General features: G+C 36.0%; 4 protein-coding genes and 2 pseudogenes across 4 annotated transcripts; 4 read left to right on the forward strand and 2 right to left on the reverse strand.

The window, feature by feature from the left end:
• The first annotated feature begins 16 nt into the window (after positions 1-16).
• LOC116299740 (TM2 domain-containing protein biscotti) lies at positions 17-11,079 on the forward strand. The gene is made up of 6 exons (XM_031708457.2): positions 17-213; positions 331-407; positions 7,672-7,759; positions 8,649-8,740; positions 9,088-9,161; positions 9,696-11,079. Exons 1-6 carry the CDS (start codon positions 101-103, stop codon positions 9,795-9,797), a joined length of 546 nt encoding a protein of 181 aa, XP_031564317.2. The 5' UTR covers positions 17-100; the 3' UTR covers positions 9,798-11,079.
• Positions 11,080-11,657: 578 nt separating this feature from the next.
• On the forward strand, positions 11,658-20,607 carry LOC116299723 (polyadenylate-binding protein-interacting protein 1). The gene is made up of 10 exons (XM_031708442.2): positions 11,658-11,916; positions 12,838-13,112; positions 14,884-15,005; positions 15,319-15,427; positions 15,816-15,932; positions 16,857-16,972; positions 18,083-18,257; positions 19,119-19,185; positions 19,866-19,932; positions 20,281-20,607. Exons 1-10 carry the CDS (start codon positions 11,793-11,795, stop codon positions 20,372-20,374), a joined length of 1,266 nt encoding a protein of 421 aa, XP_031564302.2. The 5' UTR covers positions 11,658-11,792; the 3' UTR covers positions 20,375-20,607.
• A 1,292-nt stretch (positions 20,608-21,899) lies between these two features.
• LOC148911023 (histone H2A pseudogene) lies at positions 21,900-22,277 on the forward strand (annotated as a pseudogene).
• A 592-nt stretch (positions 22,278-22,869) lies between these two features.
• On the reverse strand, positions 22,870-23,181 carry LOC116299726 (histone H4-like). The gene has a single exon (XM_031708444.2). The coding sequence runs from the start codon at positions 23,179-23,181 to the stop codon at positions 22,870-22,872; it is 312 nt and encodes a 103-aa protein (XP_031564304.1).
• A 186-nt stretch (positions 23,182-23,367) lies between these two features.
• Positions 23,368-23,762, forward strand: LOC148911024 (histone H3-like). Its single transcript, XM_089030158.1, has 2 exons — positions 23,368-23,376; positions 23,463-23,762. Exons 1-2 carry the CDS (start codon positions 23,368-23,370, stop codon positions 23,760-23,762), a joined length of 309 nt encoding a protein of 102 aa, XP_088886284.1.
• Positions 23,763-24,660: 898 nt separating this feature from the next.
• Positions 24,661-25,035, reverse strand: LOC116299724 (histone H2B.2 pseudogene; annotated as a pseudogene).
• Between the last annotated feature and the right edge of the window lie 2,907 nt (positions 25,036-27,942).

Consider the following 27,942-nt stretch of genomic DNA (forward strand, 5'->3'; position numbering starts at 1 on the left):
TGAGGTTCATCTCCATCAATTTTTTTCCCAAGATGGCGGACGACTGAGTTTTGAAGGAAGTAGACTTCATAATTGCTTTTTAGCTTGTTATGGATCTAAAATGGTCTCTTGGCACTCTTTTTCGATATTGATATTATTGTTCTTCACACTGTGTTATCTTGGTGTGAGCGATGATGAAGATGCAGTGAAATGCGACGATTTGCTCGATGGACAGTATCCTTGTTGTTTGTTGTCACAGTGTTCTGTAGGTTTTACAGTATATCGTAATTTTATTGTTGTTTTTTTACTTGTAATGAAAACTGTATATATTTAGCCCTTGACTGTGCTTATATACCAATGTGATAAGCCAGTTATCGACTCAAAGACCCAGTCTGCTGCAGGATGCAACGAAAATCACACTGTTAAAGGTAATAGTCTATGTCAGCTTTTTTAGTAAGCTTTATATTTAAGCTTATATAATAAATAAACTCATAATTTTATTCAGCTTCTATCTGCTCATCAAAGAATACATAAAAGACAATTTTTACGGCCTCAATGCTTCTTGATTTCATAGTGTAAGACAATTTTTTAAATATAATTTAACTAGGTGTGTTTACTCTGGCTACTGCACAGGGAGGTATAAAAGTGGTCCATATCATGTTTTTTCTCATGATATGTGCGGAAAAAGGGACCAATTATCGGTTCCCTATATCATGAGCCTTCATTATTTACTGTCAGCTGTTATACGTTGAAGCTTGTCCTGGATACCTGGATACTTGGTCTTGTATAAGAACTTTATAGAAATTAGAACTTAGATAGAAGCAGTTTACCTCTTTCTAGAAGTAGTTTACTTTCAAGGCCTCGTAAAAGGCACACGAAACAAACTTTTCGGCTTTCGGCCAGAAAAGAAAGCCAATAATATTAATTAAAGGCAATGACACCGAAGGAGACAATGAACCTGGAGCTGTTCAAGCTCTTCAAGGAGATCTATCCAGTCACCAAATAGATCTTTGTTTTATGTCCGAGACGTGGCTACATGACCGTTTTGACAAGAACCTGGTCTCTCCACGTGGTTTTAATCTTATAACTAAAGACAGAAAAGAAAGGATTGGAGGTGGTTCTCAACTCGTCAAGAAACCAACTAGTGGCAGCATAATTCTGGATGTTTTCCTAACTAATGCACCACTAGACTTTGGATCTGTAAGATGCATAAATAGCCTGATTTACACTGATCACAAGTGTGTGGTGGTTCATCCCAAAATAAAGACCGAAGCCACATGCAAGAAAATGGGTTGAATTTCGGGATACTCGATCACACTGCAAACTAGCAATGATTGAGTTCCTGAAAGGAATTGACTGGAGGAGTGAGCTATTTGGAAGAGACTTTATACTGACTCGTTTTTATACTGAAGTATGCCCTGTGATTGAAATCTGTTTCCCCATGAAAAGGGTTAAGATGTCATCGAATGATCCTGTATTTATTACACCTCTTGTAAAGTATCTGTTAAAGAAAAGACAAAGGTTTTTCCCAGAAAGGTATGATTGTTGAAGCAAACTCACCTCTGCCAAGGATAAGTGAACTCATAATTGAAAATAAGATTAGATCAACTCCGTCAAAAGCAAAAATGAGAAGCATGGATCCACTACTAAGCAGTGGTGGAAGACAGTAAACACTATCACTGGTAGAGAGGCAAAGGATGTCCCACTTAGTTCAATCTTCTGTCTGGAAGATATAGATACTATTTTTCAAGGAATTAACACAGATACTAAATATAAAACTCCTATTTTATTGGAAATTACGGAACATACAAGAATGCCTGTTGATGAATCTACCACATTCAAGTTCCTATCAAGTGTTAAAAAACAGCCTCAGGTCCGGATCGTATTCAGTACTGGTTCTGGAAAGAATTTGCACTAGAACTCAGGCTCCAGTTATTACTCACTTATTCAACCTATCTATTGAAGCTCAATCAGTCCCACTGACATGGAAAGTTGATAGCATAATTAACTCCTATACCTAAAGAATCTCTACTTCAGACTATCAATCAACTGCATCCAATATCTTTGACTAACATTATTATCAGACTCTTTGAACGTATAATTTATAACTTAGAGATTAGACCAAGCATAGAAATAGAAATAGTTTGCTTATAAACAAGGTTGTAATACCACATTGGCACTATTCCATTGCCAACATATGTGGATGAAAAGGTTGGATGGGATGGCTGATAGCGTAAGGGTATTTGCCTTTGATTTCTCGCAAGCCTTTGATTCAGTTAACCACTTCATCTTACTGAATAAGTTTAGACAATTGCCTATTAACCCATATATATTTAACTGGGTAGTGGATTTTCTTACTCATAGACAACAGAGAGTCATTAGTGATGGCATATTTACTCTTTTTGTATCTATAAATAAATGTGTTCCCCAAGGAACAATTTTGGGTCCCGTGCACTTTTCAGTTATGCTAAATGACATCAAACCTATTAATAATTCTAACTCTATTTTGGTTAAATACACAGATGATATAACTTTAAGTACCTTTAGGATTGGTAATAATGATTGTTCTATCCAAGAGGTAGACTCCATTAAGAAGTTGGCTCAGGATAATTTAATGGATATTAATTTATCTAAGACTAAAGAACTTGTTGTCAAGGGCAAAGCTGTGGCACCTATTCCTAATTCCATACAGGGTATTGAACAAGTAACACATTAAACTTTTGGGTGTTCATTTGATAACTTACTTTATCAAACTCATTAATAATTCATGAGGAAAACACAACAGAAATCACGCCCGTGAAGAGTGTTGTAAATCTGATACAAAACTGTGTTCATTTGCATAAACTTGAAGTTGGATTTTCTTGGCCAAACTCACTTTAATTTTGAAAATTTTAGTGAAACACAAAGGAACTAACCTAGACGTTTGATAAGTCATATACAGTATGAGTGGCCTTGTTGTATCAGATATACAATCACTCGGATACGCCTCGTGGTTGTATATCTGATAACAACACGGCCACTCATACTGTATATATTACTAAAAAGGCAGGGAAGAGAATGTATATACTAAGGATTTGTAAGAAATATGGTTATAGTTTGGACTGCCTCCATCACCTTTTCCAATCTATCATTATGTCTCTATTCACCTATGCCAGTTCAGTTTGGGGCTGTTCTAGAGTACAAACACTAAAAGTGTGCAACACTTTGCAGTATTTAGTAGTAAATAGTGCTAATTAAACAATAGAAAACAATAGGATTATCATGATTTAGCAGTATTTAGTGGTATTTATGTTACACACTAAAAGTGTTTGTACTCTAGTTACTCTAAATATTTATATGAAATAGATATTTTGCAGAATAGGGATTTTAAGTTTGGTTATGTTAAGAATACGGTTCCAGTGAAAGACATAATTGAAAAATCAGATTTAAGATTATGGGATAAAGTAATTCGGCCTATCACCCTCTTTTCCATCTGCTTCCACCCAAGAGGACCAGGGTCTTAAAGTGCTTATAAGCCTTTACACAATATTTTCAGAATTGATTCTTTCAATAGTGAATAGTTGATTGTGAAAATAATTCGTCATTTGAATGTTGGGTCTTTGAGATACGAAGGTTTATATTTCCAATATGTTAATGACTATGACGTAACATAAGGGATTTGAGTTATTTTGTGGCAACTTTTAATATTTAATGCTGGACGTTTTTTGAAAACAAATTTGTAAGAACCTTTACGTGAGTCACAAGTAAAAGGGTGATGCTTTTAAAATACTGTATTCCAGAACGAGTGCAATGCTGTATATTAAATGATCCCTTATGTTACGTCATAGTCATTAACATATTGGGAATATTAACCTTTGTATCTCAAAGACCCAACATTCAAATGACGAATTATTTTCACAATCAACTATTCACTATTTAAAGAATCAATTCTGAAAATATTGTGTAAAGGCTTATAAGCACCTTAAGAGATAGTAAGAGTACATAGTTTTATTCTCCCATCAAAAACTGAGCGTTTTAAGAAAGTTTTCTTAAATAAATGCTTTTTTAGATAAGTATTTAATAATTTATTTTTGCTGTAGAGTGCATGCACTAAAACCGTGAACATTAAATAGTACTAATTAGTACTATTTCATACAGAATCCTTTGTTTTCTATTGTTTAATATTACTATTTAGTGCTAAAAATTAGTATTTGTTTCATGGATTTAGTGTGAGCACTCTGTCATTAATTATATTTTATCATAATTTTTACATATATAATTAGTTTAGTCAATTTGTCATTAAGGACGTTCGTCTTCTTAATTAACAAAGAGCTATTATTACAAGGTGGCCTTCAAACACACATGCTTGATTCTGTGGTAAGCTAGAGTCTATCATGTAAAGCGTTTTGAAGTTATTCTATGCATAAAAGTCTCTGAAGAGACATTGTAAAAAAAGAGTGCTGGAAAAAGTATTTGTCCTGACGTTGTAAGCAAAAACAGCACAACCAATGCTCTGCTCTACCGGCTAAGGATTCGTGAATGTAGTCTAAGAAGATTGTAATGTAAATAGAGGATATTACAAGGGCGCGCGGAGATACAAATTTACACTCGATTGCAGAAACGTTGCAGTATACATTTATTCAAATATCTAATTTATTCAGTATATTTAATGATATGCAAAACAGAAAAATCGCTTTATTTATTGTTTGTTTCATTCAATGACTGTCAAAATATTTTTTCATGTCTAATGATTATAAATCAGTTGGTTTTAAGCGTTGAAAATGGTTATTTTGCATTATGCATCTCATTAGATATTTGTATAAATGTATACTACAACGTTTCTGCAATCAAGTGTATCTATAAACTAACTAATAGATTTAATTGTAATGTACTGGAATTTAGAATAATGGGCAAGACTAATCGAATAGACGCTACTCACATGTGATATATATGACATATGGGTGAGGTACTAGTATCTCATATTTTTTCGATCCAATCCTTCTCCCACTTTTCCCCCTAGTCTCTTATATTTTCAAAACTTGCGCTCCCTACCACCACTTCCAGAGGTAGCCGCGCTCGTAGGATTGGAATGCAGCTGACGATCGAGTACAAGAGAGTGGCTGGTCATGAATGCATTCATTACTGTTATGGGAAGGGGGAATGAATCTTGAGAGTGTGATACAAGAGGGTCAAGAAATGAGTGCATTTGGTATCATGCTCTTACGGACAATATTCAACCAACGCAGTAGGATTAGAATATAGCTGGCGATGGAGTACAAGAGAGTGGTAGGTCCTGCATGCATTCAGTACCGTTATGGGAATGGAAAAGTGAATCTTGAGAGTGTGATACAAGAGGGTCAAGAAATGAGTGCATTTGATATCATGCTCATACCAACGAAATTCAGCCAATGTATGGGATTGGAACATAGCTGGTGATGGAGTACGAGAGAGTGGTAGGTCCTGAATGCATTCATCACCGTTATGGGAATGGAGAAGTGAATCTTGGGAGTGTGATACAAGAGGGTCAAGAAATGAGTGCATTTGATATCATGCTCATACCGACGAAATTCAGCCAATGTATGGGATTGGAATATAGCTGGTGATGGAGTACGAGAGAGTGGTAGGTTTTGAGCCCGCTAACGAATGCATTCATCACCAGTATGGGAATGGAGAAGTGAATCTTGGGAGTGTGATACAAGAGGGTCAAGAAATGAGTGCATTTGATATCATGCTCGTACCGACGAAATTCAGCCAATGTATGGGATTGGAATATAGCTGGTGATGGAGTACGAGAGAGTGGTAGGTTTTGAGCCCGCTAACGAATGCATTCATCACCAGTATGGGAATGGAGAAGTGAATCTTGGGAGTGTGATACAAGAGGGTCAAGAAATGAGTGCATTTGGTATCATGCTCTTACCGATCTGTTTATTTGTTTGTTTTTTTTTTCAAAAATCAAAAACTCCCGGGTATTGGTTCCCGGGTGCCTGGTATCTAGATACTTCGATAAATATTAGATCCACGGAAATTATAATTTTTTTAGGTTATTGAATTTTGATTCATAATTAAAATGATGTACTGAATCATTTTTCAAACATTCAAAAATAAGAGCAAACAGCCTGTGATAAATGTTTGAGATACTTAGCTGACTAACATCTACTTACCGTTCAACTCAGAGATATTTCATGCCCACACTCGTGTTTGTCAGATGTATTCGAAACGATGTACTTATTCAGTAGTATCTTGCACAAAAGGTATAAAGAGATTATAAAATTATTTATGTATTAATTTTCATCATGAAAGCACGAATTCTTTCGTATCATTTTACTAAGATATGGTTTAAATTATCCACTGCTAGTTTGAATTTATTTATGACCTTGAATTTGTATCAGGCTCATGTGTATCGCTAATAAAGGTCGCTAGATATGATTTTTAACGATGCTGACTAACTGACTGACTTGATATGGTTGAGCGTAAACCCCATTATATACGCATTTAATAGTTTTTAGAAATGGAAATACAGGTATATGTATACAAGAAAATGTGCGCATTTCGTATCATACTGAAAATTTTCAACGATAATTTGCAAAAACTTCGATGTTATCCGCATATTCGATATATAAATCACCTAAATGATACTGGTCAATAATTTAACATACTCTAAAATGCAATGAATTCACATTTTTTATGAGTAAAAGGCTCATGATATAGGGAACCGATAATTGGTTCCTTTTTACTGCACATATCATGATAAAGAACATGATATGGACCCGTTTCTTAAGTGGCACAGGATACTATTATATTATGATATGTACTGTATGCATGCATGTAAACGTATCTTGTACTCAGGATTTGTTTTTATTTTTCTCTTGAACACAATTAATGGTCTATTGTTTATAAGATACACAATATGACTATTAAATCAATAGGTATTACATTATAGAACATGTATCATTCAAATATTCTGTGAAATTGGTAGTTATGAGCTGCATGCTGAAATTTGGGTTTTTTTGGGTTTTTTTTTTGCTGCAATCAAAAATAATCAGTTGGTACCTTATATTCCTGACTAACGGCAGTGAAAAAGCAATTTCACATATCAAGCTGTTGAAATGTCTGAGTTCATAGAAAATAGAAAATTGCAGTCAATTATGCCATGAAGCACATATAGTGTGTTGTGATTATATTCCTACTGTATGTCAATGACAACAACCCATACTTCCTGGGCAGTATACCTGGGAGGTATACCTCTTTGATGCAATATTCCATCACACTCTAAGCTAGGGGGTGTAAAGATTTGTGGTGATGCAGTATTCGCTTATTTTTGATGCAGTTTTGCCAGTATATTTTTATTTTACCCTGTGATATTGCATTTTCCCAAGATTTGCAGTTATTATAGAATTTAATTTCTTGCACACTCAAGAGACCATCATTGATCAAGCTTTTCTAATTGAAGGCTTTTCATACAGTACTTGGTATTATTAGTCATCATATTGTGTTTTTTGTATTTTTTCTGTGTGGTTTTGCAGTATCCTGACTCACCATATGTCCCCCTCCTAAAATATTAGAGATATCTTGCCATATTCTAATGATAGCCAAAATATTTTATGAATTGCTCCCTGTATCAAGTGCAACAGTAACTATTGGCTCCTTTAGCTCCTGGGTAGAGCACAAGCATGGGTCACTTCTGTATTTCACAGCTCTTTTTTCTCCTTATAGTTGAATGCCATGTGAGTGGTGGATTAAAATGTGAATCAAATGGAAAACTTGTCTCTGAATTCAAGAGGGATGTACCTTGTAGATATACGTAAGTAGTTCAGCCATCTCATTAGTTTCGTTGTTACTGTTTTAATTTTTTACAGTACGGTACAGTATGCATTTCTCTATTATGTTGTCCTAGTCAATAAGAGCCAAAGTGAACAGTTGATAGATCACACTGAATTGAATCAGTTTTGTGCTTCATGACATACTAATTTGGGTTTAGTCCATTTGAAGTGACTTCTTTTGTAATTTTCAATTTTGAAATTTTATAATAATACCCTGAAACAATTAAATTCCTCTGGGCCAATTAAAGTCAGGGCCATGTTAGGTTTCGTGAAGGGAATAAAATTGGAGAACCCACACAAAACTCTTGAAGCAACGGAGAGACCTACCTAAATCTACTCACTTGTGATATTGATCAGTCCATGAATCGAACCCAATATCCCATACTGGAATGCCAGCTTTGATTCCCAAAATGCCTTATTCCTCCCCCAGTTATGTACTTCAGTAGAAGAGGAAAATGTCTGAAATTTCAGAAAAACTTTCCTGCTAGTCCTGGTATTTTTCATATAAAGTGCCTGCTGAGCAGTAAAGGCAGCGCGCAAAGCATAAGTGGACAAAATGACCGGTCCTAAGCATTTTTGGAGCTTGAAAGGATGAAGGAAATGTGGCACTAAAGTGAAATTGTTTTTATTCTTCCTTTCCATATTTCTGTTTCTTGTAGGCACATATATTATATTTTTGTCAAAAGAAAACAAAAAATACGCAAAAGTTTAATTACAGTAGTCTGGAAATGAGGGCTGGCAGCAAAATATCTAAATGCGCTGTGATTTGCTGAATCAAAATTCATCACTCAGCTGGTGCGGAGTGATTACATAAAAAATATAAATTTGGTCCATGACATTTACGTTCGGTGTTGAATCTTTCTTTTTTAGGAATGGTTATTCTTATAAAACTGCATTACTTCTGTCCATATTTTTTGGCATGTTTGGTATTGATAGATTCTACCTTGGATATCCAGCAATTGGTAAGATCTTAGAAAGTGATCAATGTGTGTGTGTGTGTGTGTGGACAAAAGTTTTCATTTTGTTGGCCAATAGACCCTTTGCATGTGACGTCAAAGCAGCTTGATCTGGTGGACAAAACAAGATAATTAAATCTCCTGAGAATTGGAGCTTGATATCAAATTATTTAATTAATCACGAATTATCCATGATTATTATATTGCGAATGAGCAATTACATTGACCAATATTGAGTACAATATGGAAAATAAAGTGAAAAAATAAAAGAACTTACACTAAATAAATTTATTTAATTTCAAGTAATGTTGCTCATTTTAATTTATTCTAACTGATTTCTTATTATCTTGCAGGTTTATTAAAATTTTGTACCCTAGGATTTTTCTTCTTATTCCAATTGATAGATATCCTTTTGATAGCAACACAGGTAGGGCCAGGGACTTTACTTGATTTTGAATTGACTCTTAACAGAATGCAGAGCACCCTACAAAGTGATGGTCCTTGAATGAGAAAATATATATTACACATAAAACTAAAAGTTGGGGGGCTGAGACTTTTATTGGAAATTTAGTAATACAAAGTGGGAAGGCTAAACCTCATCTACCCCTCCCTTTCTGCCATTCCTGGAGGGGGTTGGAATCCCAAAATAATGATTTATCTTAGAATTTCAAAAAGTGGAAGAAGTTGTTAGTATAATCCTATTTTTGTCGTTGCAACTTACTTATAGACCCCTAGCATGTGACGTCAAAACAGCTCAATTTGGAAGCGAAACAAAAGAATAAATTTCAATCTCGTCATAAAAATTGGAAACCTATTGTTGAGTCCTCCAAATTGAGCTGTATTCCGATGTGCTGCAAGGGTCTATTGTTTTATCCACATTTCACTGGGCTATATTGATGTTTTACATTCTAATAATATCAAGGTTTGACTAATATTTGTTGTATGTTTGGTTATTGTACAGGTCGTTGGTCCTGCAGATGAATCAGAGTATGTCATAGATTATTATGGTCCTAGACTGATTAAAGTTGGCTATAATGATAACACATTTCTAAAGCCACAGTGAGAGGGATGACAATGATACTAAGCCTCTTTGCTCTGCAGTTATGCATGGTGAAATGAAGCAGTTTTTGTACAAATGAAAAATACTATAAAAATGGAGTCATGATGTAGCTTTATCATATCTTAGCACAGCTATAACTGTGTGTGATTGGATAATAATTCATTACAGGGCTATAAGTAATGACTGGTCAGTCACCAGTCATGATGACCAATCAAATTAATTTTAGCTCAGGCATACCACAGGGAGCCCAATTTAGATAAAAGTAAATGGTGAAAATAAATCAGAAATATTAAATAATTGATTATTTTCTAAATTTGAATTCAAGATAATGTCCTTGGTAATACGAAAAAGTAAGAAAAAATAGATAAAAAATGCACTAGAAAATTTTTTTCGTTCGAGCCTTTGTTTTCCTATATATTTTTCCTATGGTATCTAATGTCGCTGATATGTATATATACTCTTAACTTTTGTCTAAATTGGGCTCCCTGTAACTGTTACTGTCAAAATAACCGACAAGACAAATATTTGACCAGACAAGTCCCAATTCATGTTCCGATGACTGGTCTTTATCTTAGGCTTGTTATTCAGATACAATGGAAATAAATCATTATGGCATTTAACCTGCATAGCACTGCCCAGGATAACTAAAAATAGCCTGCATAGCTCAGCCCTAGGGGAGGGGGGAGGGGGGAGCCAATCTACACAGGCATACTAAAAAAACTGTGCAGACTCAACATTAATGCTAGTCCACTAGTCTGGGATTAGTAAATTTTTTTTTCAGGCTTAGTGATAATAAAAAATTAGGACTCACTAGTCCATAATCTGAAAGTGTTTTTGGATTACTTTTTTTTTTTGTTTGTTTTCTAATGATAACTATTCTTTCTTGGGAAATCTACAGTTGGTTTGAGGGTTTAAATTTGTTTACTCTGGCTTTTTTTAATAATTTTATTTAAATAAATCAACGAATGAATAACCTATTAAATCACAGTGTATATGGGCTATTACAAGTAGATTACTCTGCTGGTCTACTGGATTGATAGACTCGCTATCCTATCGCCTAGTTTCTAAAAATGTTATAAGTGTTGAGCACAAAAATCATTCTAGCACATCATTGTTACATTGTCCCTGATTAATAGTCCCTGAATAATAAATATTAGCATAGACAGTAAGTTAAATGCATGCCCCAATAGGGTCCAAAGACGGGACAAAGCTTGGGGAAGAAAGTAATTATTTAAGATGCAAATTGAGAAAATCCAACAATAAAAATTATTGAATTAATAATAAATATTGTACATTCATTGATATAATTTAATAGACCAAATTCAAAACTCGCACCGATGTGAGGCTTAAGTTGTGAACAATGGGATCTGGCATGACTCAAAGTAATCTGGCGTGATTCAAAAGTCACGAATCAGGCCAGATTCCTTTGTTCACAACTTAAGCCTCACATCGGTGCGAGTTTTGAATTTGGTCTATAGTAATTATTATTCTGCAACCTTTTCTGAACAATGGCAATGTTGTGAATTACCATTATTTGCATCTATGCACTTACACCACAGGAAGCCCAGCTGTACATAAACAAACAGATTGACAAAGTACTCTGGGTTTCCTGTGTTGTTTTTTCGGTAATCGTACTACCAGTAACTTGATAGCAGATTAACGTAAATGTATAACGCATGTATTGAGAGCAGCTTAAAATTCAAATCTGACGTATTAGAAGTATACGTCCACGTTAATCTGTTACTGGAAGTACTATTAACAAGAAAACAACATATGATAAAGCTTGGGCTACCCGTGGTTAGATGCAGAACAATAACATCACCTGCTACTAGCGGTGTTCAAGCTCATGGGTTGCCTGTGGTAGAGCTGAGCCTGAGGCTTAAAACATCAGAAACATCGTGGGTCATTTTTTTCGGTTGTTTTATTGTCAAAGTGACCCTCTTTTCCACAATTCTTTGGACCTTAAAATGAGTGTATAACCAAAGTGAACCGTCTAAAATGTCGAATAATCATTCTGGACGAGGAGTTGCATCTAAAGAATACAAAGAACCGTTAAGAAGACCTGGTCAGTCTCGTCAGCCTCCCCAAAACTTACCACAAGATGGCGTCCCGTTGAACTCAAGTAACGTACTCTTTTTACAATACAAAAACGGCTTGTTTTAGGCTTTTAATTAACTCTTTTCTAATGTCATATACAGATAAGAAAAGAAAAGTTATCTTCCCTTTTATCGTTTAAAAAAGAATGGTTTTCTAAAGGGAAAAACTGTGAACTTTCGATAGTAAGCTTACATTGCCATTATAATAATTCCATTATAACAACTTTTTTTTCTTTTTCATCCTTTTAAGTCTCAAAAAATTTCGATTCTTTGGTTTTCAGTTGCTGTAGTTATGAACTGAGATGTACTTTAACTGTTTTTCTTAATGAAGTAATTTTTTTTTGTGCGAATGCCAATGTGTCGTTTTTTGTTCGTTTTTAAATAGTAGGAAGTATAAAACCCCCCATCTTTTTGGGTTCACTTTAGATTAAAAAATATGCCGTTACTAGCACTCATTATCATTTTTTCTTTTCTTTTTCTCATTTCAAATGGAAACTTTTTTCTATGATTTACTTTTAATACAAATTTGTAGTAATTTTCCTCGTACAACTTTTAGAAAACCTTGGTTAATTAATGGCACAGTGAAAATAAAGATCGTGAGATGACATAACTTAGTAGTTGCAAATGGAAGAAAATGAAAGAAAATGTATGTGTTGTTCCAGAAATTATCCATCCCTGCCACCCCCATCCCCTCCCCGCCTGGAAATAGACAATTTTTGAGTTCTGCCGCTGTGTTTCTTGATTACAGACTCTTTTACACAGGGTTAGCCTCGATTTTGTGTAGAATATTCACATGATCCAGTAAAGTTCCATTGAGTTTCAAGATGTTTTGAAATATTTCTAGGTGCCCACAGTTTTTCAATTCGCATGCACTGTAAAATGATGTTAAGTTTAGAAGTAATAAGTAGATTAAGGTCATAATACTTGTGTAATTTCAATCATTTCAGATGCTACTGGTAATTTAAAACCTGTAACAGCAACATCACTTAATGTGAACGCGAAAGAATTCGTACCAAGGTTCATTGTTCCAACCAAACCCCAAGAGCCTTCTGTCCAGCCACCAGACCAGCAAGTAGTGGATTATGTCAAAGAATCTTTGGACAGACTGACGTACAGTCCTGGGGAATTTGACCTTGTTGTTGATGATCTAGCATTGGCCTGGAAGGCTAGAATACATGACGTTAGTACTTTGAATGAAGTTGCTAGGGTGATTGTTGAGCAGGTGAGTCAAGCAGGTCAGACGCAAGGGTGGCATTGCAATAGTGCACTCAACTCTTCACACCTCAGGAGTCTCATGCTTAATTTCTAGACTTGTCATATGTGATAGACTTTTTAGGCCTCTGAGCCCTGGATTTGAAGGTTTTTAGTTTTATTCTAGTTCTAAGGTTTTCCTCCCTCTCAAAAACCTAAAATTCTAAATTTCAATTTGTCCTATTTCATGATGACGTCACATCAAAACTGTCTATTGTTTTAACGCTAAGGATTATGGTCGTCAGACAATGACAAAAATACAAAGAAAAAAACACAATAAATAGCATTTACAAAACAGAGTAGGGAGGAATAACAACATAATACTATTAATATCGAAGGATGAACCTTGGCACATAACACATATATGGAAACTGGACAATTTGAAGCCAAACTTTCAGAGAGAAAGAAGATTTTGTCGAAATTCCTATTGTTGTCGGTGATTCTGTCCCCCATGTAAACAAGCTTTGACGTCATTAGGGCAATTTGATATGTGCTGTGCCCTGACTTTGATCATCTCAGAAGTTTTTTAGAGTTATTGGTCATATTTGAAGTTATTCTTGGTATTTTTGATAGCCATGTTAATGAAACTTCAAGTGTTACAAGTACCTTGTCATCCTTTTTCTTCTATAGAATTCCCTCTACAACCTACTGTAATGACTCTAACTTTCCCATCCTAGGAAGTCACAAGACTATGCACTCTAATTGCCTCCTCTCTCCTGACCCCACTAATGGCATGTGTAGTTGATGCAGTGAATTGCATCTAACACAGACAGTTCCTGGTCCCTTGGGTATCCATATTTCGTTCTAAATAAAGGATTATTCAAAAATGGGGATATGTTATTTAACAATTGTTTTAGTATAAATACACAGGTGATTCTTTAAAAAAAAAGAAGATAAAAGGCTTTTTTTTCCCGGTAACAGCAACAAAGCGGCTGGCCGCCATTTTGGATTATCGCTCGAGGTGATTATTGTGTGATAGTGCAAGTTTCTTGACCAATCAGTGTGCGAGATTTTCTATAATCACCTGCATATTTTTACTAAAAGATAATAATTGTTTTATTGGTTAAGACACCTCTCAGGTGTTACAGCTGTAATCAACGTCTTGGGTCATCTTTATATTATACTTGTTTCTCATTGTTATGTTTTCATTCAGTCTATTGTAATAGTGAGATAACAAAATAATAATAATAATTAATAATTATGTTAATATTAATTGATAATCATATAATTGTTTCTCATCATTATGACTTTGATGAAGATCATTAAACTTTCAATAGCCCATTTCACGGATCCCGTTACTCAACCTCAGCCTCGTCAGCGTGTAATTATTCTTTAGAATTTGACTTTGTACAGTCCGTGGTAATGAAAGCAATTTACACATCAACGAACAATTGAAACACTTAAAAGGTTGTAAGGGTTACAAGGTTACACTTAAAAGGTTACAAGGTTGTAGGCAATTTCTAAAGAATATATTACATGCTGACGAGGCTGAGGTTGAGCCACGGGATCTGTGAAATGGTCTATTGACATGTATTGACGTTGTCAAACGCCATCCTTAGAAAGTGAAGTACAAGTGTACACAACATATAGATAGATAGAGCAAAATACACTCATACTTCACTTTCTGAGGATGGCGTATGGCAACGTCAAAACATGTCAATTTAAAGTTTAATGATCTTCATCAAAGTCATAATCAAGTTCTTGCTTCTTCGACTATTTCTCATCATTATGTTTTCATTCAGTCTATTGTACAAACAAACTTCACCTACACTGGAGCCAGGCTTTGTGACCTGATTGCAAGAAGAAGAGATCTAACTGACATCCAAGATGGCTCCAAGACATTTAGAACAATATTCCTCACAAGGTCAGGATAAAAAGGAAACATGTTGTATAATAAACCATTAGTATTGTAGGACAGTAAAGAAACAAAGGAATTTTCTTTGGGTTCTTTAATTTTGGCCCTTCACATCCCATAGACAATCTACATGTGTGTGTTGATCAGTTTTCTATATAGAATATTGAAGATAGTGTAGTCAGCCAATTTGGAAACCAGTATTCGTACTGAATTATTTTGTTCACGCATGCAATAGAAAAAGGGTTTTAAAAATCTGTGATCCTTAACCTAAGAGGATGGGAAATTAATAAATAATTGATTTATATACAAATTGTTTAATCAGGTGTTCAGAAGAGCATAATAAGCGAGAAGATTTACTAAAAAACCCGACAACTGTAGCAAGAGTCCATGGATTTGCTATGTTCCTAGCTGAGCTATTTAGTACATTTAGAGTAAGTTTAACTGCATTCAGAGTTATTATTATAATAATAATTATTATTATTGTTGTAGTTGTTGTTGTTGCTGTTGTTGTTGTTAGTAGCAGCAGCAGCAGCAGCAGCAGCAGCAGCAGCAGCAGCAGTAGCAGCAGTATAGTAGTAGTAGTATTAGTAGTGGTCAATCTAGTCCCCTGACACATATTCATAAATCTAGCACAATTCAGCTTCTGCTGCAAAGCCAGATAAATCATACGTGTACAGCTTTTCTCTCCCTTCCCTTCCCTTCCCTATCCTATCCTTCCATTCCTTTCCCCCCTTTATTGTCTTCTCTTCCCTTTGCTTTCCTTTCATTATGGTGCTGTGTTGTAATTTCTGCCTCAGAATATTCACACATTGTTTTTAGTTTGAAGGCAGCCCACAACCAGTTCAGATCCTTGAAAAAAAACTTTTAGAGATGCTGATAACACTTATAAACCACAGAACCGATGATTCTCTACTCTATGCTGGCCGTATTCTTAAGGTACATTTAGTCAAAATCAAATTAACTTCATTGTCTACATGTGAGTTGAGTCTGTGAGTTGAGTAATGTTTGCACAAAATAGAGCTCTTTACCTTGGGTGTGACTGATGTTTTCCCATTTCAGAGCTTCTTGAATAAGCTGACAACTGCTGTAGCTCCAGTGATTGTACGATATTAACCCCTGGCTACTTTGTTCATTTCTATAAAATACCTCATTTTCCTTGTATCAGATCACTGCCAGCTATTTCAGGCCCCGTCCACACGCATCCGGAAATTTTTGTATCTGCAATTTTTTTTTTCGGATATGAAAATGTTTACGTCCACACGCAGTGTATTTGAATCGTTTTCGAATCGTTTTCACTGTCCACACGTATCGGGAAATTTCTTGATCCGCCCTGATGCACGCTAGTGTCTAGTCCCTTTGATGGATATTTTTTCTCATTGAGCATGCGCAAAATCGTGTTTACGTCAGCGTGTTCGAAAATTTGCGGATACAACCATCCACACGTATCCGTATTCAGAGCGTATTTGAAAATTTCCACTCTGGAGACCGTTTTCCAAAATTTACGCATACAGATACAAAAATTTCCAGACGTGTGGGGGCAACCCGTATCCGGGAAAAAAAATTTGCAGATACAAAAATTTCCAGATACGTGTGGACGGCCTCAGACTTATGACCACTTACTCCAAAACTTTCGAAAGCCCTACATTTCAGACCATGTGTTATTCCCTAGAGTATCATTTCTTTGTTTACCGGTTGCACATGAGAAGACACATGAATATATGGATACAACTCAAACAAAGAGTCTTATTTTCCAAAGAATGACACATGGACTGAAATGGGAAAACAAGTTATGCCCAAGATGCTACTTTTGTTCAAAAATTTATTCACGATGGATACTAGAAATATTTTTTTCTCTTGCAGCTTACAGGAAGCCTTCTAGAGGAGCCACAGTTCGTTAAAAAAGACTCAAGCGACAAGCTTACTGAAATATTCAATGAAATTAATACTATCGTCCAACCTGCTTCTCCACATGGAAGGTAACTAAAGATGTTTCTGCAAAATTAGATGTGTGTTTAATTAGACTATATAACAAAACTGGGAAAAGTTTTTAAATGACCATTAGATAACAACTGAATAATTGAGAGACAGTAGGAATATTTATCATTTTCGAATGTTTAATTTACTTTAAGCTTTAAGTGTTTTTCCATTTTTGAACATTTTTTCATTCTCATGAGATTAAGATTATTCCTTTCAAGAGTTTCATATATTCATCTATATAATATTAGTATTTTTACACAAGTGAATATGATTAAATATATGATGTAATTACAATTTACCTCTTATGCTGCTATATATCCACCTACAGGTAAATATAGGGCAGGTGCGCACGCTCATTTGTTGATTTGTGCCGCTTGCAGAGATAAATAACATTTGAAAAAACGTAACAAAACTCTCAAAGACTTGCATCTTGGTAAATATTTCCCAATATTGACTTAGCCTTCTGCGAATAACTGTTGAATTATAAAATTCATTGGAAAACAAAGAACCAATTGTCCAACGAAGGGCATGTTAAGTTTCAAAGTTTCAAGTTTATTTTTACAAAGTAATGACTATATATACACAATTTATCACCCTCCCGCAAATAGCATAAAGCTAATCTAGGCGGGAGGCGATATATTACATTAAATAAATATTAGAAGATTTACAAATAAAATGTGACGATAAATAAATGAAAAACTAACAGTTTACTTAAAATAAAGAAACGAAAAGGGAAAAAAAAAGGAGAAAAAGGAAAAATGATACTAACCAAGTATTGAAAATCAAGAAATAATTATTTATAAATAGTCGCAATATATAAAGACTCAGTCCGAGACGTTCAAAGTATAATGTAGTCTGTCTACAATAGTGGAAGTGTCAACATAGCTATCTTCTCTTAGGAGAAAATCAGATAGTGTTTTACGTAATATTAACTTAAACTTCTTCTTTTTTAATTTACGCAAATTGCTCGGTATCGTATTCCATAGCCTAGCTCCAAATCTTGAGAATGAATTTGTTTGTACTTCCAGTTGAGATTTTTTAATGTGGAGGTCACTCTGTAATACCGTACCTATATAGGGTTCTAAATTGTTAACATTGTGTTATTCTAGAACCATCAAGGTATTTCTGTCGTCTGTCATAGCACTGCGTGAAAAGAACTGGGGGCGTGAGACAACACCGGTGCCTGTTGCTAACTCAACCTCATCAACTTTGTCTGCTGATGCAGCTCCCTTTCAGTTTCCATATAGCAGTACTTTAGATCCAACACAAAATGCTGATGAAGAGGTACAGTAAATACATGCACCACTGACTTCAAGTGCAGTGAATTGCTTTGTAATCTTAACAAACGATGGTGGCATGGTATTGGTACAAAGGTGGATCCTAAACATTTTAGAAATGAGGATTTCATATACTTTAGAAAAGATCTTAACAATTAATTCTAAGTGCCAAGACATTATTAGTAGCAATAATAATAATAATAATCTTTCTATTTCTACTTTGATTTGAGAGTAGTAGAGACTACTAATATCTCCGAGTCCACTCACACGCACTACCACAACATTTGAATATTCTATACACACAACTCTCAACTCACATGTTGATTTTTACGGAGGGAGGGAAACAAAGGCAAGGCTTGCATCTTGGTGTTAAAACGTTTTCTTTTCACCACTTTTTGAGCCTTACCGGCCATGTTTAACTAGTGGCTGTTCACACCATGGGCACAGCTTACTAATTTGCAGACCTTGTTTCACTAAACAACCTTGGGAAGGTAGTTTTAATCCTGTGTAAAGATGGCAGACAAACAAGGAAGGACGTAGGATAGAGAAACTAATAACTCACTAAGGCTACTTGGTGTGAACAGGGTATACTACGAAAATCATTGAACTGTGGAAGTAAGGCCTGAGTTTTCTTATGACAGCCTTGCTCATGTTTGGAAATTTATAAATGAAAATTGGTGGGGCAATGATACAAAAGTGGATGTGGTTGTCATAAGAAAACTCGGGCAATTCCATAGTGTAATAATTGTTATAGTACTTGTTGATATATCTGCCCCTTCCACCTCCCCAGCTTAGATCCACCTACGTGGTACCATCACTAGTAACTTTAATATTCCATCAAATGCTAAACGATTTATATGATTCCTAGGATGTATATTATCCTCCTGATGATCTGTTGGATTATTATGAAGACATAACACCTGTCTATAACCCAGGTAACGCTAACCAAACTCTACAATAGTGTGTGTGCAATCGTGACTCAAAATAAAGAGCCTATATTTAAAGAAAACCTCCTATATTTCCTATAAATAGGACGACTGCTGATTGATACATCTATATTTTACACTGTTTAGCACATTTGGCGAAGGAAATAAAATAACCCTTTTTTTATTATTATTATTTTGGTTCTGTTTTTTTTTTTTTATGGCTTTTTAGTTCTGCCAATTATTGCCTGTGCACCCTCCCGATCCCTGGTTACGCCACCGAAAAGCTATCTTAGCTCCTATAAAGTGCATATATTTTTGGGAAAAAATCCTATATTTTCCTATATTTAGAACTTGCATAGGCTATATTTCCTATCAAATTTGTCTAAAAAGTGGCTGGGATGCCTGCAGATATCTCTTTCAGCCATACTGCGTTTTCGCTAAGACAGATCTGCAGCCCAATGATTTATGATTCATTAATTTTCAACGTAACCACGGAAAGGCCAATTTCGGTTACTGAACTTTTAGTCAGGAGTGTAAGGTGGGGTAAGGGGAGGGAGAGAGAGGACAAAAGGATTCCTGGAATATTTAATACATCTCCAGTACTCCCTTCCCATTTTGAGGTGATGTCTGTCAGTCTTTATTTTTCGAAGAAAATAAATTGAATAAAGCAATATTTGTTGAATTTTCAGACCAATGGAATGAGTATTGTGAAGACAACAGTGAACCAGACGACAATTACTATCAGAATGATAACGGGTAAGTTTAAGTATTGCTATAGTGAAGAGGGTCTTTAACGTTTTTTTTTTTCTGCTTCCGCAAATAGACTTATCGAATTGGTTGTAAAACATGTTAGGCTCTCCGTCCACCCAAGAGTGGTAAATGCGATTAGAAGATGGCGGCATTATCTACGAAGTAGAGTGATTTTCATTAACCTGTGAAATAAACTTTAGCGTATTTGAAAGCACTACCTCACGATAGTCCTTTTGCTGTCTATTGTCTTTGTGTGACTAGTATACTCTAATTAAACCACTCTAGTCCATTCAAATTATCTTTAAACCTATCTATAATTTAATGAATCAACCTTATCAATGTGTTACTTGACAGTGAGAATGGCGATGAAGATGAAGCATTCACAGAAGAGATGAGACAAGATTTCGACAAGTTTATGCTCGAACAGAATCACCCTCCAGGAAGCTGAGCCATACATGATCCTCTATATCCTTGACGCTGAATTTATATACACCACGTTATGACGCAACAATAATGCAAAATGTTTTTAAATACTTGTGAGAAGATGTGCTTTTCTATTGTTAATCTGATGTAAATAGCAAGTTAGAATAACAAAGATGAGTATTGTGTACGGACGAGTTAAAACTTTTAGGTAGTGCAACTTGTCAACCAATAAATGATAACTAGAAAACGTTAAAACAATTGAGTGCTTGGTTTGTAAACATTTCTAAGGAATGAAACGTCAAACATGCGAGGAACGGCTCAACCACGCTGTAAACGAGGGATAGGGAGTACTCCGATATATAGAAGGGTGCATGGGGATCCTGTCAAACTACTCCCTAAAGAAAACTAATGATTTTTGACCTCTAAAAGGTACTAATTTATGAAATGAATCGAAACTCATGACTACTATGCTGTCTCGAATTCAAACGAATGCCAAATCAAACAGGAACAAAACATAGATAAAAACAAACATTTTCCGTTTGATAACACGCTTCATTCTCCTCGCAAAAAAAACTACCGCAGACCGCAACAACCCAATAATCGCACATCTTCCGAAATACCTCAGTTGGGAGAGCGTCAGACTGAAGATCTGAAGGTCCCTGGTTCAAATCCAAAGAGTTCGTAGGAGCTCTACTAAACAATCCCGAGTTTCGGCAATTCAATTTTTCGTTTTGCTTTTCTTATTGCATTAAAGTATTGGGGCTTCAATTGTTTTTGTTTTGCTTTGTTTTGTTATCTATCTAGAGGTGTTATACTAGAATTAAACAGCTTTTACTAGCTAGGGATTAAACAGTTTATATGACGTTATATCATGTTATATATATTTGTTTGCCTTGATGCTATAACTACATATATTTGTTTCTGTTAAACGATACCGGGTTTCTGCAATTCATTTTTTTCCTTTTGGTTTTCTTATCACATTAAAGCTTCATTTGTTTTGTTATCTATGTTATACTAGGATTAAACGGTTTTTACTAGGGATTAAACAGTTTCTATGATTTTAATCATGTTATATATACTGATGTTTGCCACGACGTTATAGTGACATGTAATTGTTTGTTGTCGAGACAGCATAGTAGTCATGACTTTTGATTCATTTGGGTGGCTCTTAAAAGAACCGTTGTTTTTGTGTAGCACACAGTTCAAAACTGTTCTCGCCTTTCTTTTCTACTACGGCTGGTTTAGGAGGCATCTTCTTTGATGGTATTGAACAGATATAACGATATAGGGATGATGCTGTAGAACGAATTTATACCGAACTTATTGAAAATTACGAACCGACATTCTAAGGTTTTGATTGGTAGAGCCATAAATATTCAGAGCGCATTCTTCTCGTAGTCTTTGTGTATTGTTGTCAGGTCCGCATCTTATTGGTGGCTTGTGATCCGACCATCGTCCAGCTTGGGCTATAAAATCTGATAGACGCGTTTGTTTGGGTATTTTCGCGCGAAATCTAATTAAGTTGATTGAAAAAGAAAACTTTCTCAAACATGTCTGGTCGCGGTAAAGGTAAAGCAAAGGGCACCAAGTCCAAAACACGTTCATCCAGAGCAGGGCTACAGTTCCCCGTAGGGCGTATACATCGCCTTCTCCGCAAGGGCAACTATGCTCAACGTGTTGGTGCTGGTGCTCCAGTCTACATGGCTGCTGTTCTTGAATACCTGAGTGCTGAAATCCTCGAGTTGGCCGGTAACGCTGCTCGTGACAACAAGAAGAGCAGAATCATCCCCCGTCACTTGCAGTTGGCTGTCAGAAACGACGAGGAGTTGAACAAGCTTCTCGGAGGGGTTACCATTGCTCAAGGTGGTGTGTTGCCCAACATTCAAGCCGTTCTTCTGCCCAAGAAGGCAGAAAAGAAAAGTTCCTAAGCTTAGAAAACAGCAAACAACGGCTCTTTTAGGAGCCACCAAATGACGAAAAAGAAATGATTATATGCTTATATACCAATAATAAAGACTACACTTAGTTTCAGTTCTATAGACCTTACCACACACTCACCAGTTTCACTATCTCATGATGAACGCACACAACCCAATCATTATGCCATAATCACACAAACCAGAAAATAAAACTTTTATAACTCATACAAAGTAAGGTTGGGAAGATCGTTTTTTCGATTTTGCTCTATGTCTTGTAAACAAACATGTGCGAATAACGCGTATCGAGCGATGAGAGAAAGCTAAGTATTTGGCGGTTTTATCCCGATAAGGACTATTCTGATAGCATCACATACGAACATTTCTTTTCTTATTGCGACTTTTCAAAAAACGAAAGAAATCTAAAGATCGGTTTCAGGTTATTAAAGGGAACTTGTTTATTTTTTTCTAGACTGCAATTATAAGATTCGTTCACTTTGGATGTTAGCTGTGTGTGTGTGTGTGTGTAATTCAAGGATACAGTCATGATCTTTTTAGCATGTGGTGGCTCTTAAAAGAGCCGTTGTTTTTATAAAGTTCCATTTTAACCGCCGAAGCTGTACAGGGTACGTCCTTGGCGTTTCAAAGCGTAGACAACATCCATTGCTGTGACGGTCTTTCTCTTGGCGTGCTCGGTGTAGGTGACGGCATCACGGATGACATTCTCAAGGAAAACCTTGAGGACACCACGGGTCTCTTCGTAGATCAGACCCGAGATTCTCTTGACTCCACCACGACGAGCAAGACGACGGATGGCGGGCTTGGTGATTCCCTGGATGTTGTCCCGAAGGATCTTACGATGACGCTTGGCACCTCCCTTTCCAAGGCCTTTTCCTCCTTTACCACGACCAGACATATTTAGCTCTTTAGATATTTCCGATGATGAATTGATTGACACCGAAATTCTTTCCCTAAATATCAAGAAAACGAACCTCTTAGGAAACAATCGTGAAAGGAATATTTGAATATGAAAAAAAAATCATCATCATGAATTAAAATATGTAAGGCTAGCACTGCTTGTTCGATTCGAACACCAAAACGGATGTCTTTTGTAGACAAAATACTCATATTTAGTATCAAACATCTATACTTTGTTTCAAACTTCGATTTGTGGGTTCCAAATTCGTCTATGGAAAGAATTCTCATCGTTACAGGCCCGGTACCGTCGCACTTCGTGAGATCCGTCGTTACCAGAAATCAACCGAGCTGTTGATCCGCAAGCTGCCCTTCCAGCGTCTTGTCCGTGAGATCGCTCAGGACTTCAAGACAGATCTCCGATTCCAGAGCTCAGCTGTGATGGCCCTTCAGGAGGCTAGTGAAGCTTACTTGGTTGGTCTGTTTGAAGACACCAACTTGTGCGCCATTCACGCCAAGAGAGTCACCATCATGCCCAAGGACATTCAGCTTGCCCGCCGAATCCGTGGAGAGAGAGCTTAAACACTCTACAAATATTCAATCTAACAACGGCTTCTTTAGAAGCCATCAAATGCCACAAAGCCATGGCCATATATGCGTTACCTTTGTCACTCGCTGTGTGATTACATTCCCATACAACATGCTTTATCTAAACATTTTTATTTCTCAAAACTAAAAACAAACATTTTCCTTTTGATAACACGCTTCATTCTCCTCCCTCGCCATAAAATGACCGCTGACCGCCAAACAACGCCGGCCATCTCAGAAAAACAAACAACCCAATTATTTCACATCTGCCGAAATAGCTCAGTTGGGAGAGCGTCAGACTGAAGATCTGAAGGTCCCTGGTTCAAATCCGAAGAGTTTGTAGGAAGTCTACTGAACAATCCCGGGTTTCGGCAATTCAATTTTTCGTTTTGCTTTTCTTATTGCAATAAAGTATTGGCGCTTCAATTGTTTTTGTTTTGCTTTGTTTTGTTATCTATCTAGAGGTGTTATACTAGAATTAAACAGCTTTTACTAGCTAGGGATTAAACAGTTTATATGACGTTATATCATGTTATATATATTTGTTTGCCATGATGCTATAACGACATATATTTGTTTCTGTTAAACGATACCGGGTTTCTGCAATTCATTTTTTTCCTTTTGGTTTTCTTATCACATTAAAGCTTCATTTGTTTTGTTATCTATGTTATACTAGGATTAAACGGTTTTTACTAGGGATTTAAACAGTTTCTATGATCTTCATCAAGTTATATATACTGATGTTTGCCATGGCGTTATAGGGACATGTATTTGTTTGTGTTTGGTTTGGAATTGTTTGTTGTCGAGACAGCATAGTAGTCATGACTTTTGATTCATTTGGATGGCTCTTAAAAGAACCGTTGTTTTTGTGTAGCAAACAGTTCAAAACTGTTTACTTGCTGCTGGTGTACTTGGTGACAGCCTTGGTGCCTTCACTGACTGCGTGCTTGGCCAGTTCACCAGGCAGAAGAAGACGAATAGCCGTCTGGATTTCTCGAGAAGTGATGGTGGATTTCTTGTTGTAGTGAGCAAGTCGGGAAGCTTCACCAGCGATGCGCTCGAAGACATCATTCACAAAGGAGTTCATGATGCTCATGGCCTTACTGGAAATACCAGTGTCAGGATGGACCTGTTTCATGACTTTGTAGATGTAGATGGCATAGGATTCCTTTCTTCTGGACTTTCTCTTCTTCTTGTCACCGATGGCAGCCTTTTTGCCTGCTCTCTTCTCGCCTTTCTTTTCTACTACGGCTGGTTTAGGAGGCATCTTCTTTGATAGTATTGAACAGATGTAACGATATAGGGATGATGCTGTAGAACGAATTTATACCGAACTTATTGAAAATTACGAACCGACATTCTAGGGTTTTAATTGGTATAGACATAAATATTCAGAGGGCATTATCCACACATGTCCAGTACTCCGACAGGATTCATGTCTGCGAACTGATATTCCAGTGGATCCAGTGAATCCACTGGATAGCCCGACAGGACACTTCATTTCGCTATACAGGAATACCAACAGAAAAAGTGTGTTACATTTCAGAGCCCCCCAAAAGGTCGGCCACCGGAACATGTCGATCGTGTCGCGAAATCACAGGTATCGCACTAGTTACGAAAAGCCTATAACGATTAAATGTTCGTCATTACTAAAAAGATAACTAAGAAAAACTTTATAACGATTAAATGTTCGTCACTAATGAAATGATTGATATGTGTATGCGCCGTTTACAAAACACGAAGATCAACGTATATATTTTCATGCATCGTATAACTGAGTTATAATAATGAAACTATTCGTCATAATAATCCAGTACAACATCAACCGCTGCAGATAAAATTATATGTGTATGCGCCGTTAGTTGTCATGCATCAGGACTGTCTCTACCATCCCTTGGGAATCTCCAAGACATTTCCTGTCTACCCTCTTGTCCGTGTTTTTTCCATTAGAATACAGGTGTCTTTCTCATCCCGAAGTTCCCTGGGGATCCCTTCAGAAATCCCTTGGCCGTCACTTGGTGGAGACAAGGGGATAGACAGGGGTTGTCTAGGGGATCCCCAGGGGACAAAGGGCATGGGAGAGACACATAGATAGTAGATAGGGCTTTATGATGCGGTAGGGAAAAGGGGATAGACGGGGGATGTCTTGGGGATCCCCAAGGGATGGTAGAGACAGAACTTTTATGGACAGGGGATAGCAGAGGCCAGCCATGGGCATCCCTCTCCCAATGCAGCGCTACACAGGCGAGAGAGGCAGCTGAGTATAATACATATTCAGCGCTCCTCCTGCTGTGGGCAGTTAAAAAAACTATTTTGCCATGCAAACAATTACGAAGTACAAATGAAATTTTAAGACTTCATATTTCGTGTTACAAGCAGCTAGCTAGAAGATAAGGTTTAGATAAAAGGGGGTTTCCAACACGTTTAACCAACATCTATGATTTAGCAGGTAAGGCTTAAGTAAATCTTGACCAAGTTTTATTAGATATTTTTCATCTAGAATCAAAAACAAAACGAGAAAATTCTAAAATTTTGTAAATTTTCGTGATTGTCCCACTCTGTGATTACAGAGAAAACTGATAGATTTTTTTAAAGAAACTACTTCGTTAATCGTCACTCATTGGTTTGTTAGCATTCCCGAAATTTGGAGCAGATACATAAATTCCTATCAAATGAGTTTTTATATACACCTATTTTTAAAAACGTTGTCTGTCGGAGATCTGAAATCTGAAATCAGAGACCGAGTAACACCTGACGCAGCAAAATGTTATGTATTAAAAGTCAAACAACGTAGTTTACTTTTATATTGGAATATGATGCATGACCTTAAAAGTACAAAAATTCTGTTTAGTTTCAGATCATCCATTTTAGATCTCGGACCGACAACGTATTTTGAAATAGGTGTATATGATTCATTTTGATTTATTTTGATTTTGATTTATTTTATTTTATCATCTTTATTGGTCTACATCATATTAACTACTTAACAACAGACATCTAAATTGTTATAAAAATCGCAAGGAAAGAAATAAAAAAATTAAAAAAAAAATGAGAAGGAGGCCAAAAAGAAAGGTACAAACGGGACATTAAGTCCCATGCAAGGCACCCTCCAGATAAAACCTAAAAGTTATCCTTAAGAAAAAATGAAAAAGGGGAAAAAAAAAAAAAAAAAAATTCTAAACATACAATAAGCTACTGTTGCCAATGGCAACCACAATTACGGGCCAGGCCCCAAGTACAAATATTATTGGCGTCAAAAATATTGAACAGTTCGTCTTTATACACTTTAATGATAGCGGCCTTAAAGGTCTTTATACTTAGAAAGTCAGTTGCTTGTATTGATTTCCAAATCAAATTCCATAATTTAATACTACGATTAAAGAAAGAGGCCTGAAAAGTAGCTGATTTGCATAAGGGCATTTCTAAGTATTTTACATCACTAGATGTATTTGATCGTCGAGTACGACCATGACTTACGCTCTTAATAAAACTAGTATCAATATCTATTTCTGCACTAAGGAGAAACTGGTGTATCTCATGCATCTTTAGGGTTACTAACAAGACTAGTTTATGAAGTATGTAGCTCTTGGGGAATGGTTAATTGTAATAGGAAGTAACAAATATTTTACAGCGTTTTAATGCGGACATTTTCAGGTTTCTCTTTTTAACTTCGAGTTTATTTTTTAAAGGAGGAAAAAAACGAAAATCGTCCGAATTTTAATTCAGCTGAAACTTTACTGGAATAATCCTTAAGGATCTAATAATTATTGGTTAAAGTTTTTCCCTGATATTCGGATGGGAAGTATTATTAACCGCGGAGTCTGTGAAGTAACCTTTACTAATGCCAACACACTGAGGATATTACATGGGCGCGCGGAGATACGAATTTTATCTTCGAGTGTTGAGCGAGCACAGCGAACGAGTGAGAGATATATTCAACACTCGAAGATATAATATGTATCTCAGTCAAAGCGCCCATGTAATGTCAGTCTGTTTATTAAATAGATATCGATGAAAATTCCAATACAAACATATAAATTTGAACTATTTATTATTAATCGAATATCTTGAACATTTTCGTATGAATTGAATTTGAAATCTTAAAGAAAGTTGAATCGAAGCTTATTATTTCTTTAATGAAGACTCGGATCGGTTTGTAGTCTTTCCCCGCCTT

This window comes from Actinia tenebrosa, unplaced genomic scaffold (assembly GCF_029948245.1).
Source record: "Actinia tenebrosa isolate PJP-AT-01 unplaced genomic scaffold, QUT_ActTen_1.0 PGA_scaffold15__27_contigs__length_11533743, whole genome shotgun sequence".
Classification (NCBI taxonomy): domain Eukaryota; kingdom Metazoa; phylum Cnidaria; class Anthozoa; order Actiniaria; family Actiniidae; genus Actinia; species Actinia tenebrosa.

What these genes read in the sequence shown, in the direction of transcription:
- LOC116299740 (XM_031708457.2), top strand. Translation starts at nt 101, where the DNA reads ATGGTCTCTTGGCACTCTTTTTCGATATTGATATTATTGTTCTTCACA. An exon ending in CGAAAATCACACTGTTAAAG is followed by an intron (nt 408 to 7,671) that starts GTAATAGTCTAT and finishes TTCTCCTTATAG; the next exon opens with TTGAATGCCATGTGAGTGGT. An exon ending in GATGTACCTTGTAGATATAC is followed by an intron (nt 7,760 to 8,648) that starts GTAAGTAGTTCA and finishes TTTCTTTTTTAG; the next exon opens with GAATGGTTATTCTTATAAAA.
- LOC116299726 (XM_031708444.2), bottom strand. Translation starts at nt 23,181, where the DNA reads ATGTCTGGTCGTGGTAAAGGAGGAAAAGGCCTTGGAAAGGGAGGTGCC.
- LOC116299723 (XM_031708442.2), top strand. Translation starts at nt 11,793, where the DNA reads ATGTCGAATAATCATTCTGGACGAGGAGTTGCATCTAAAGAATACAAA. An exon ending in ATGCTGGCCGTATTCTTAAG is followed by an intron (nt 15,933 to 16,856) that starts GTACATTTAGTC and finishes TTTCTCTTGCAG; the next exon opens with CTTACAGGAAGCCTTCTAGA. An exon ending in TACTATCAGAATGATAACGG is followed by an intron (nt 19,933 to 20,280) that starts GTAAGTTTAAGT and finishes GTTACTTGACAG; the next exon opens with TGAGAATGGCGATGAAGATG.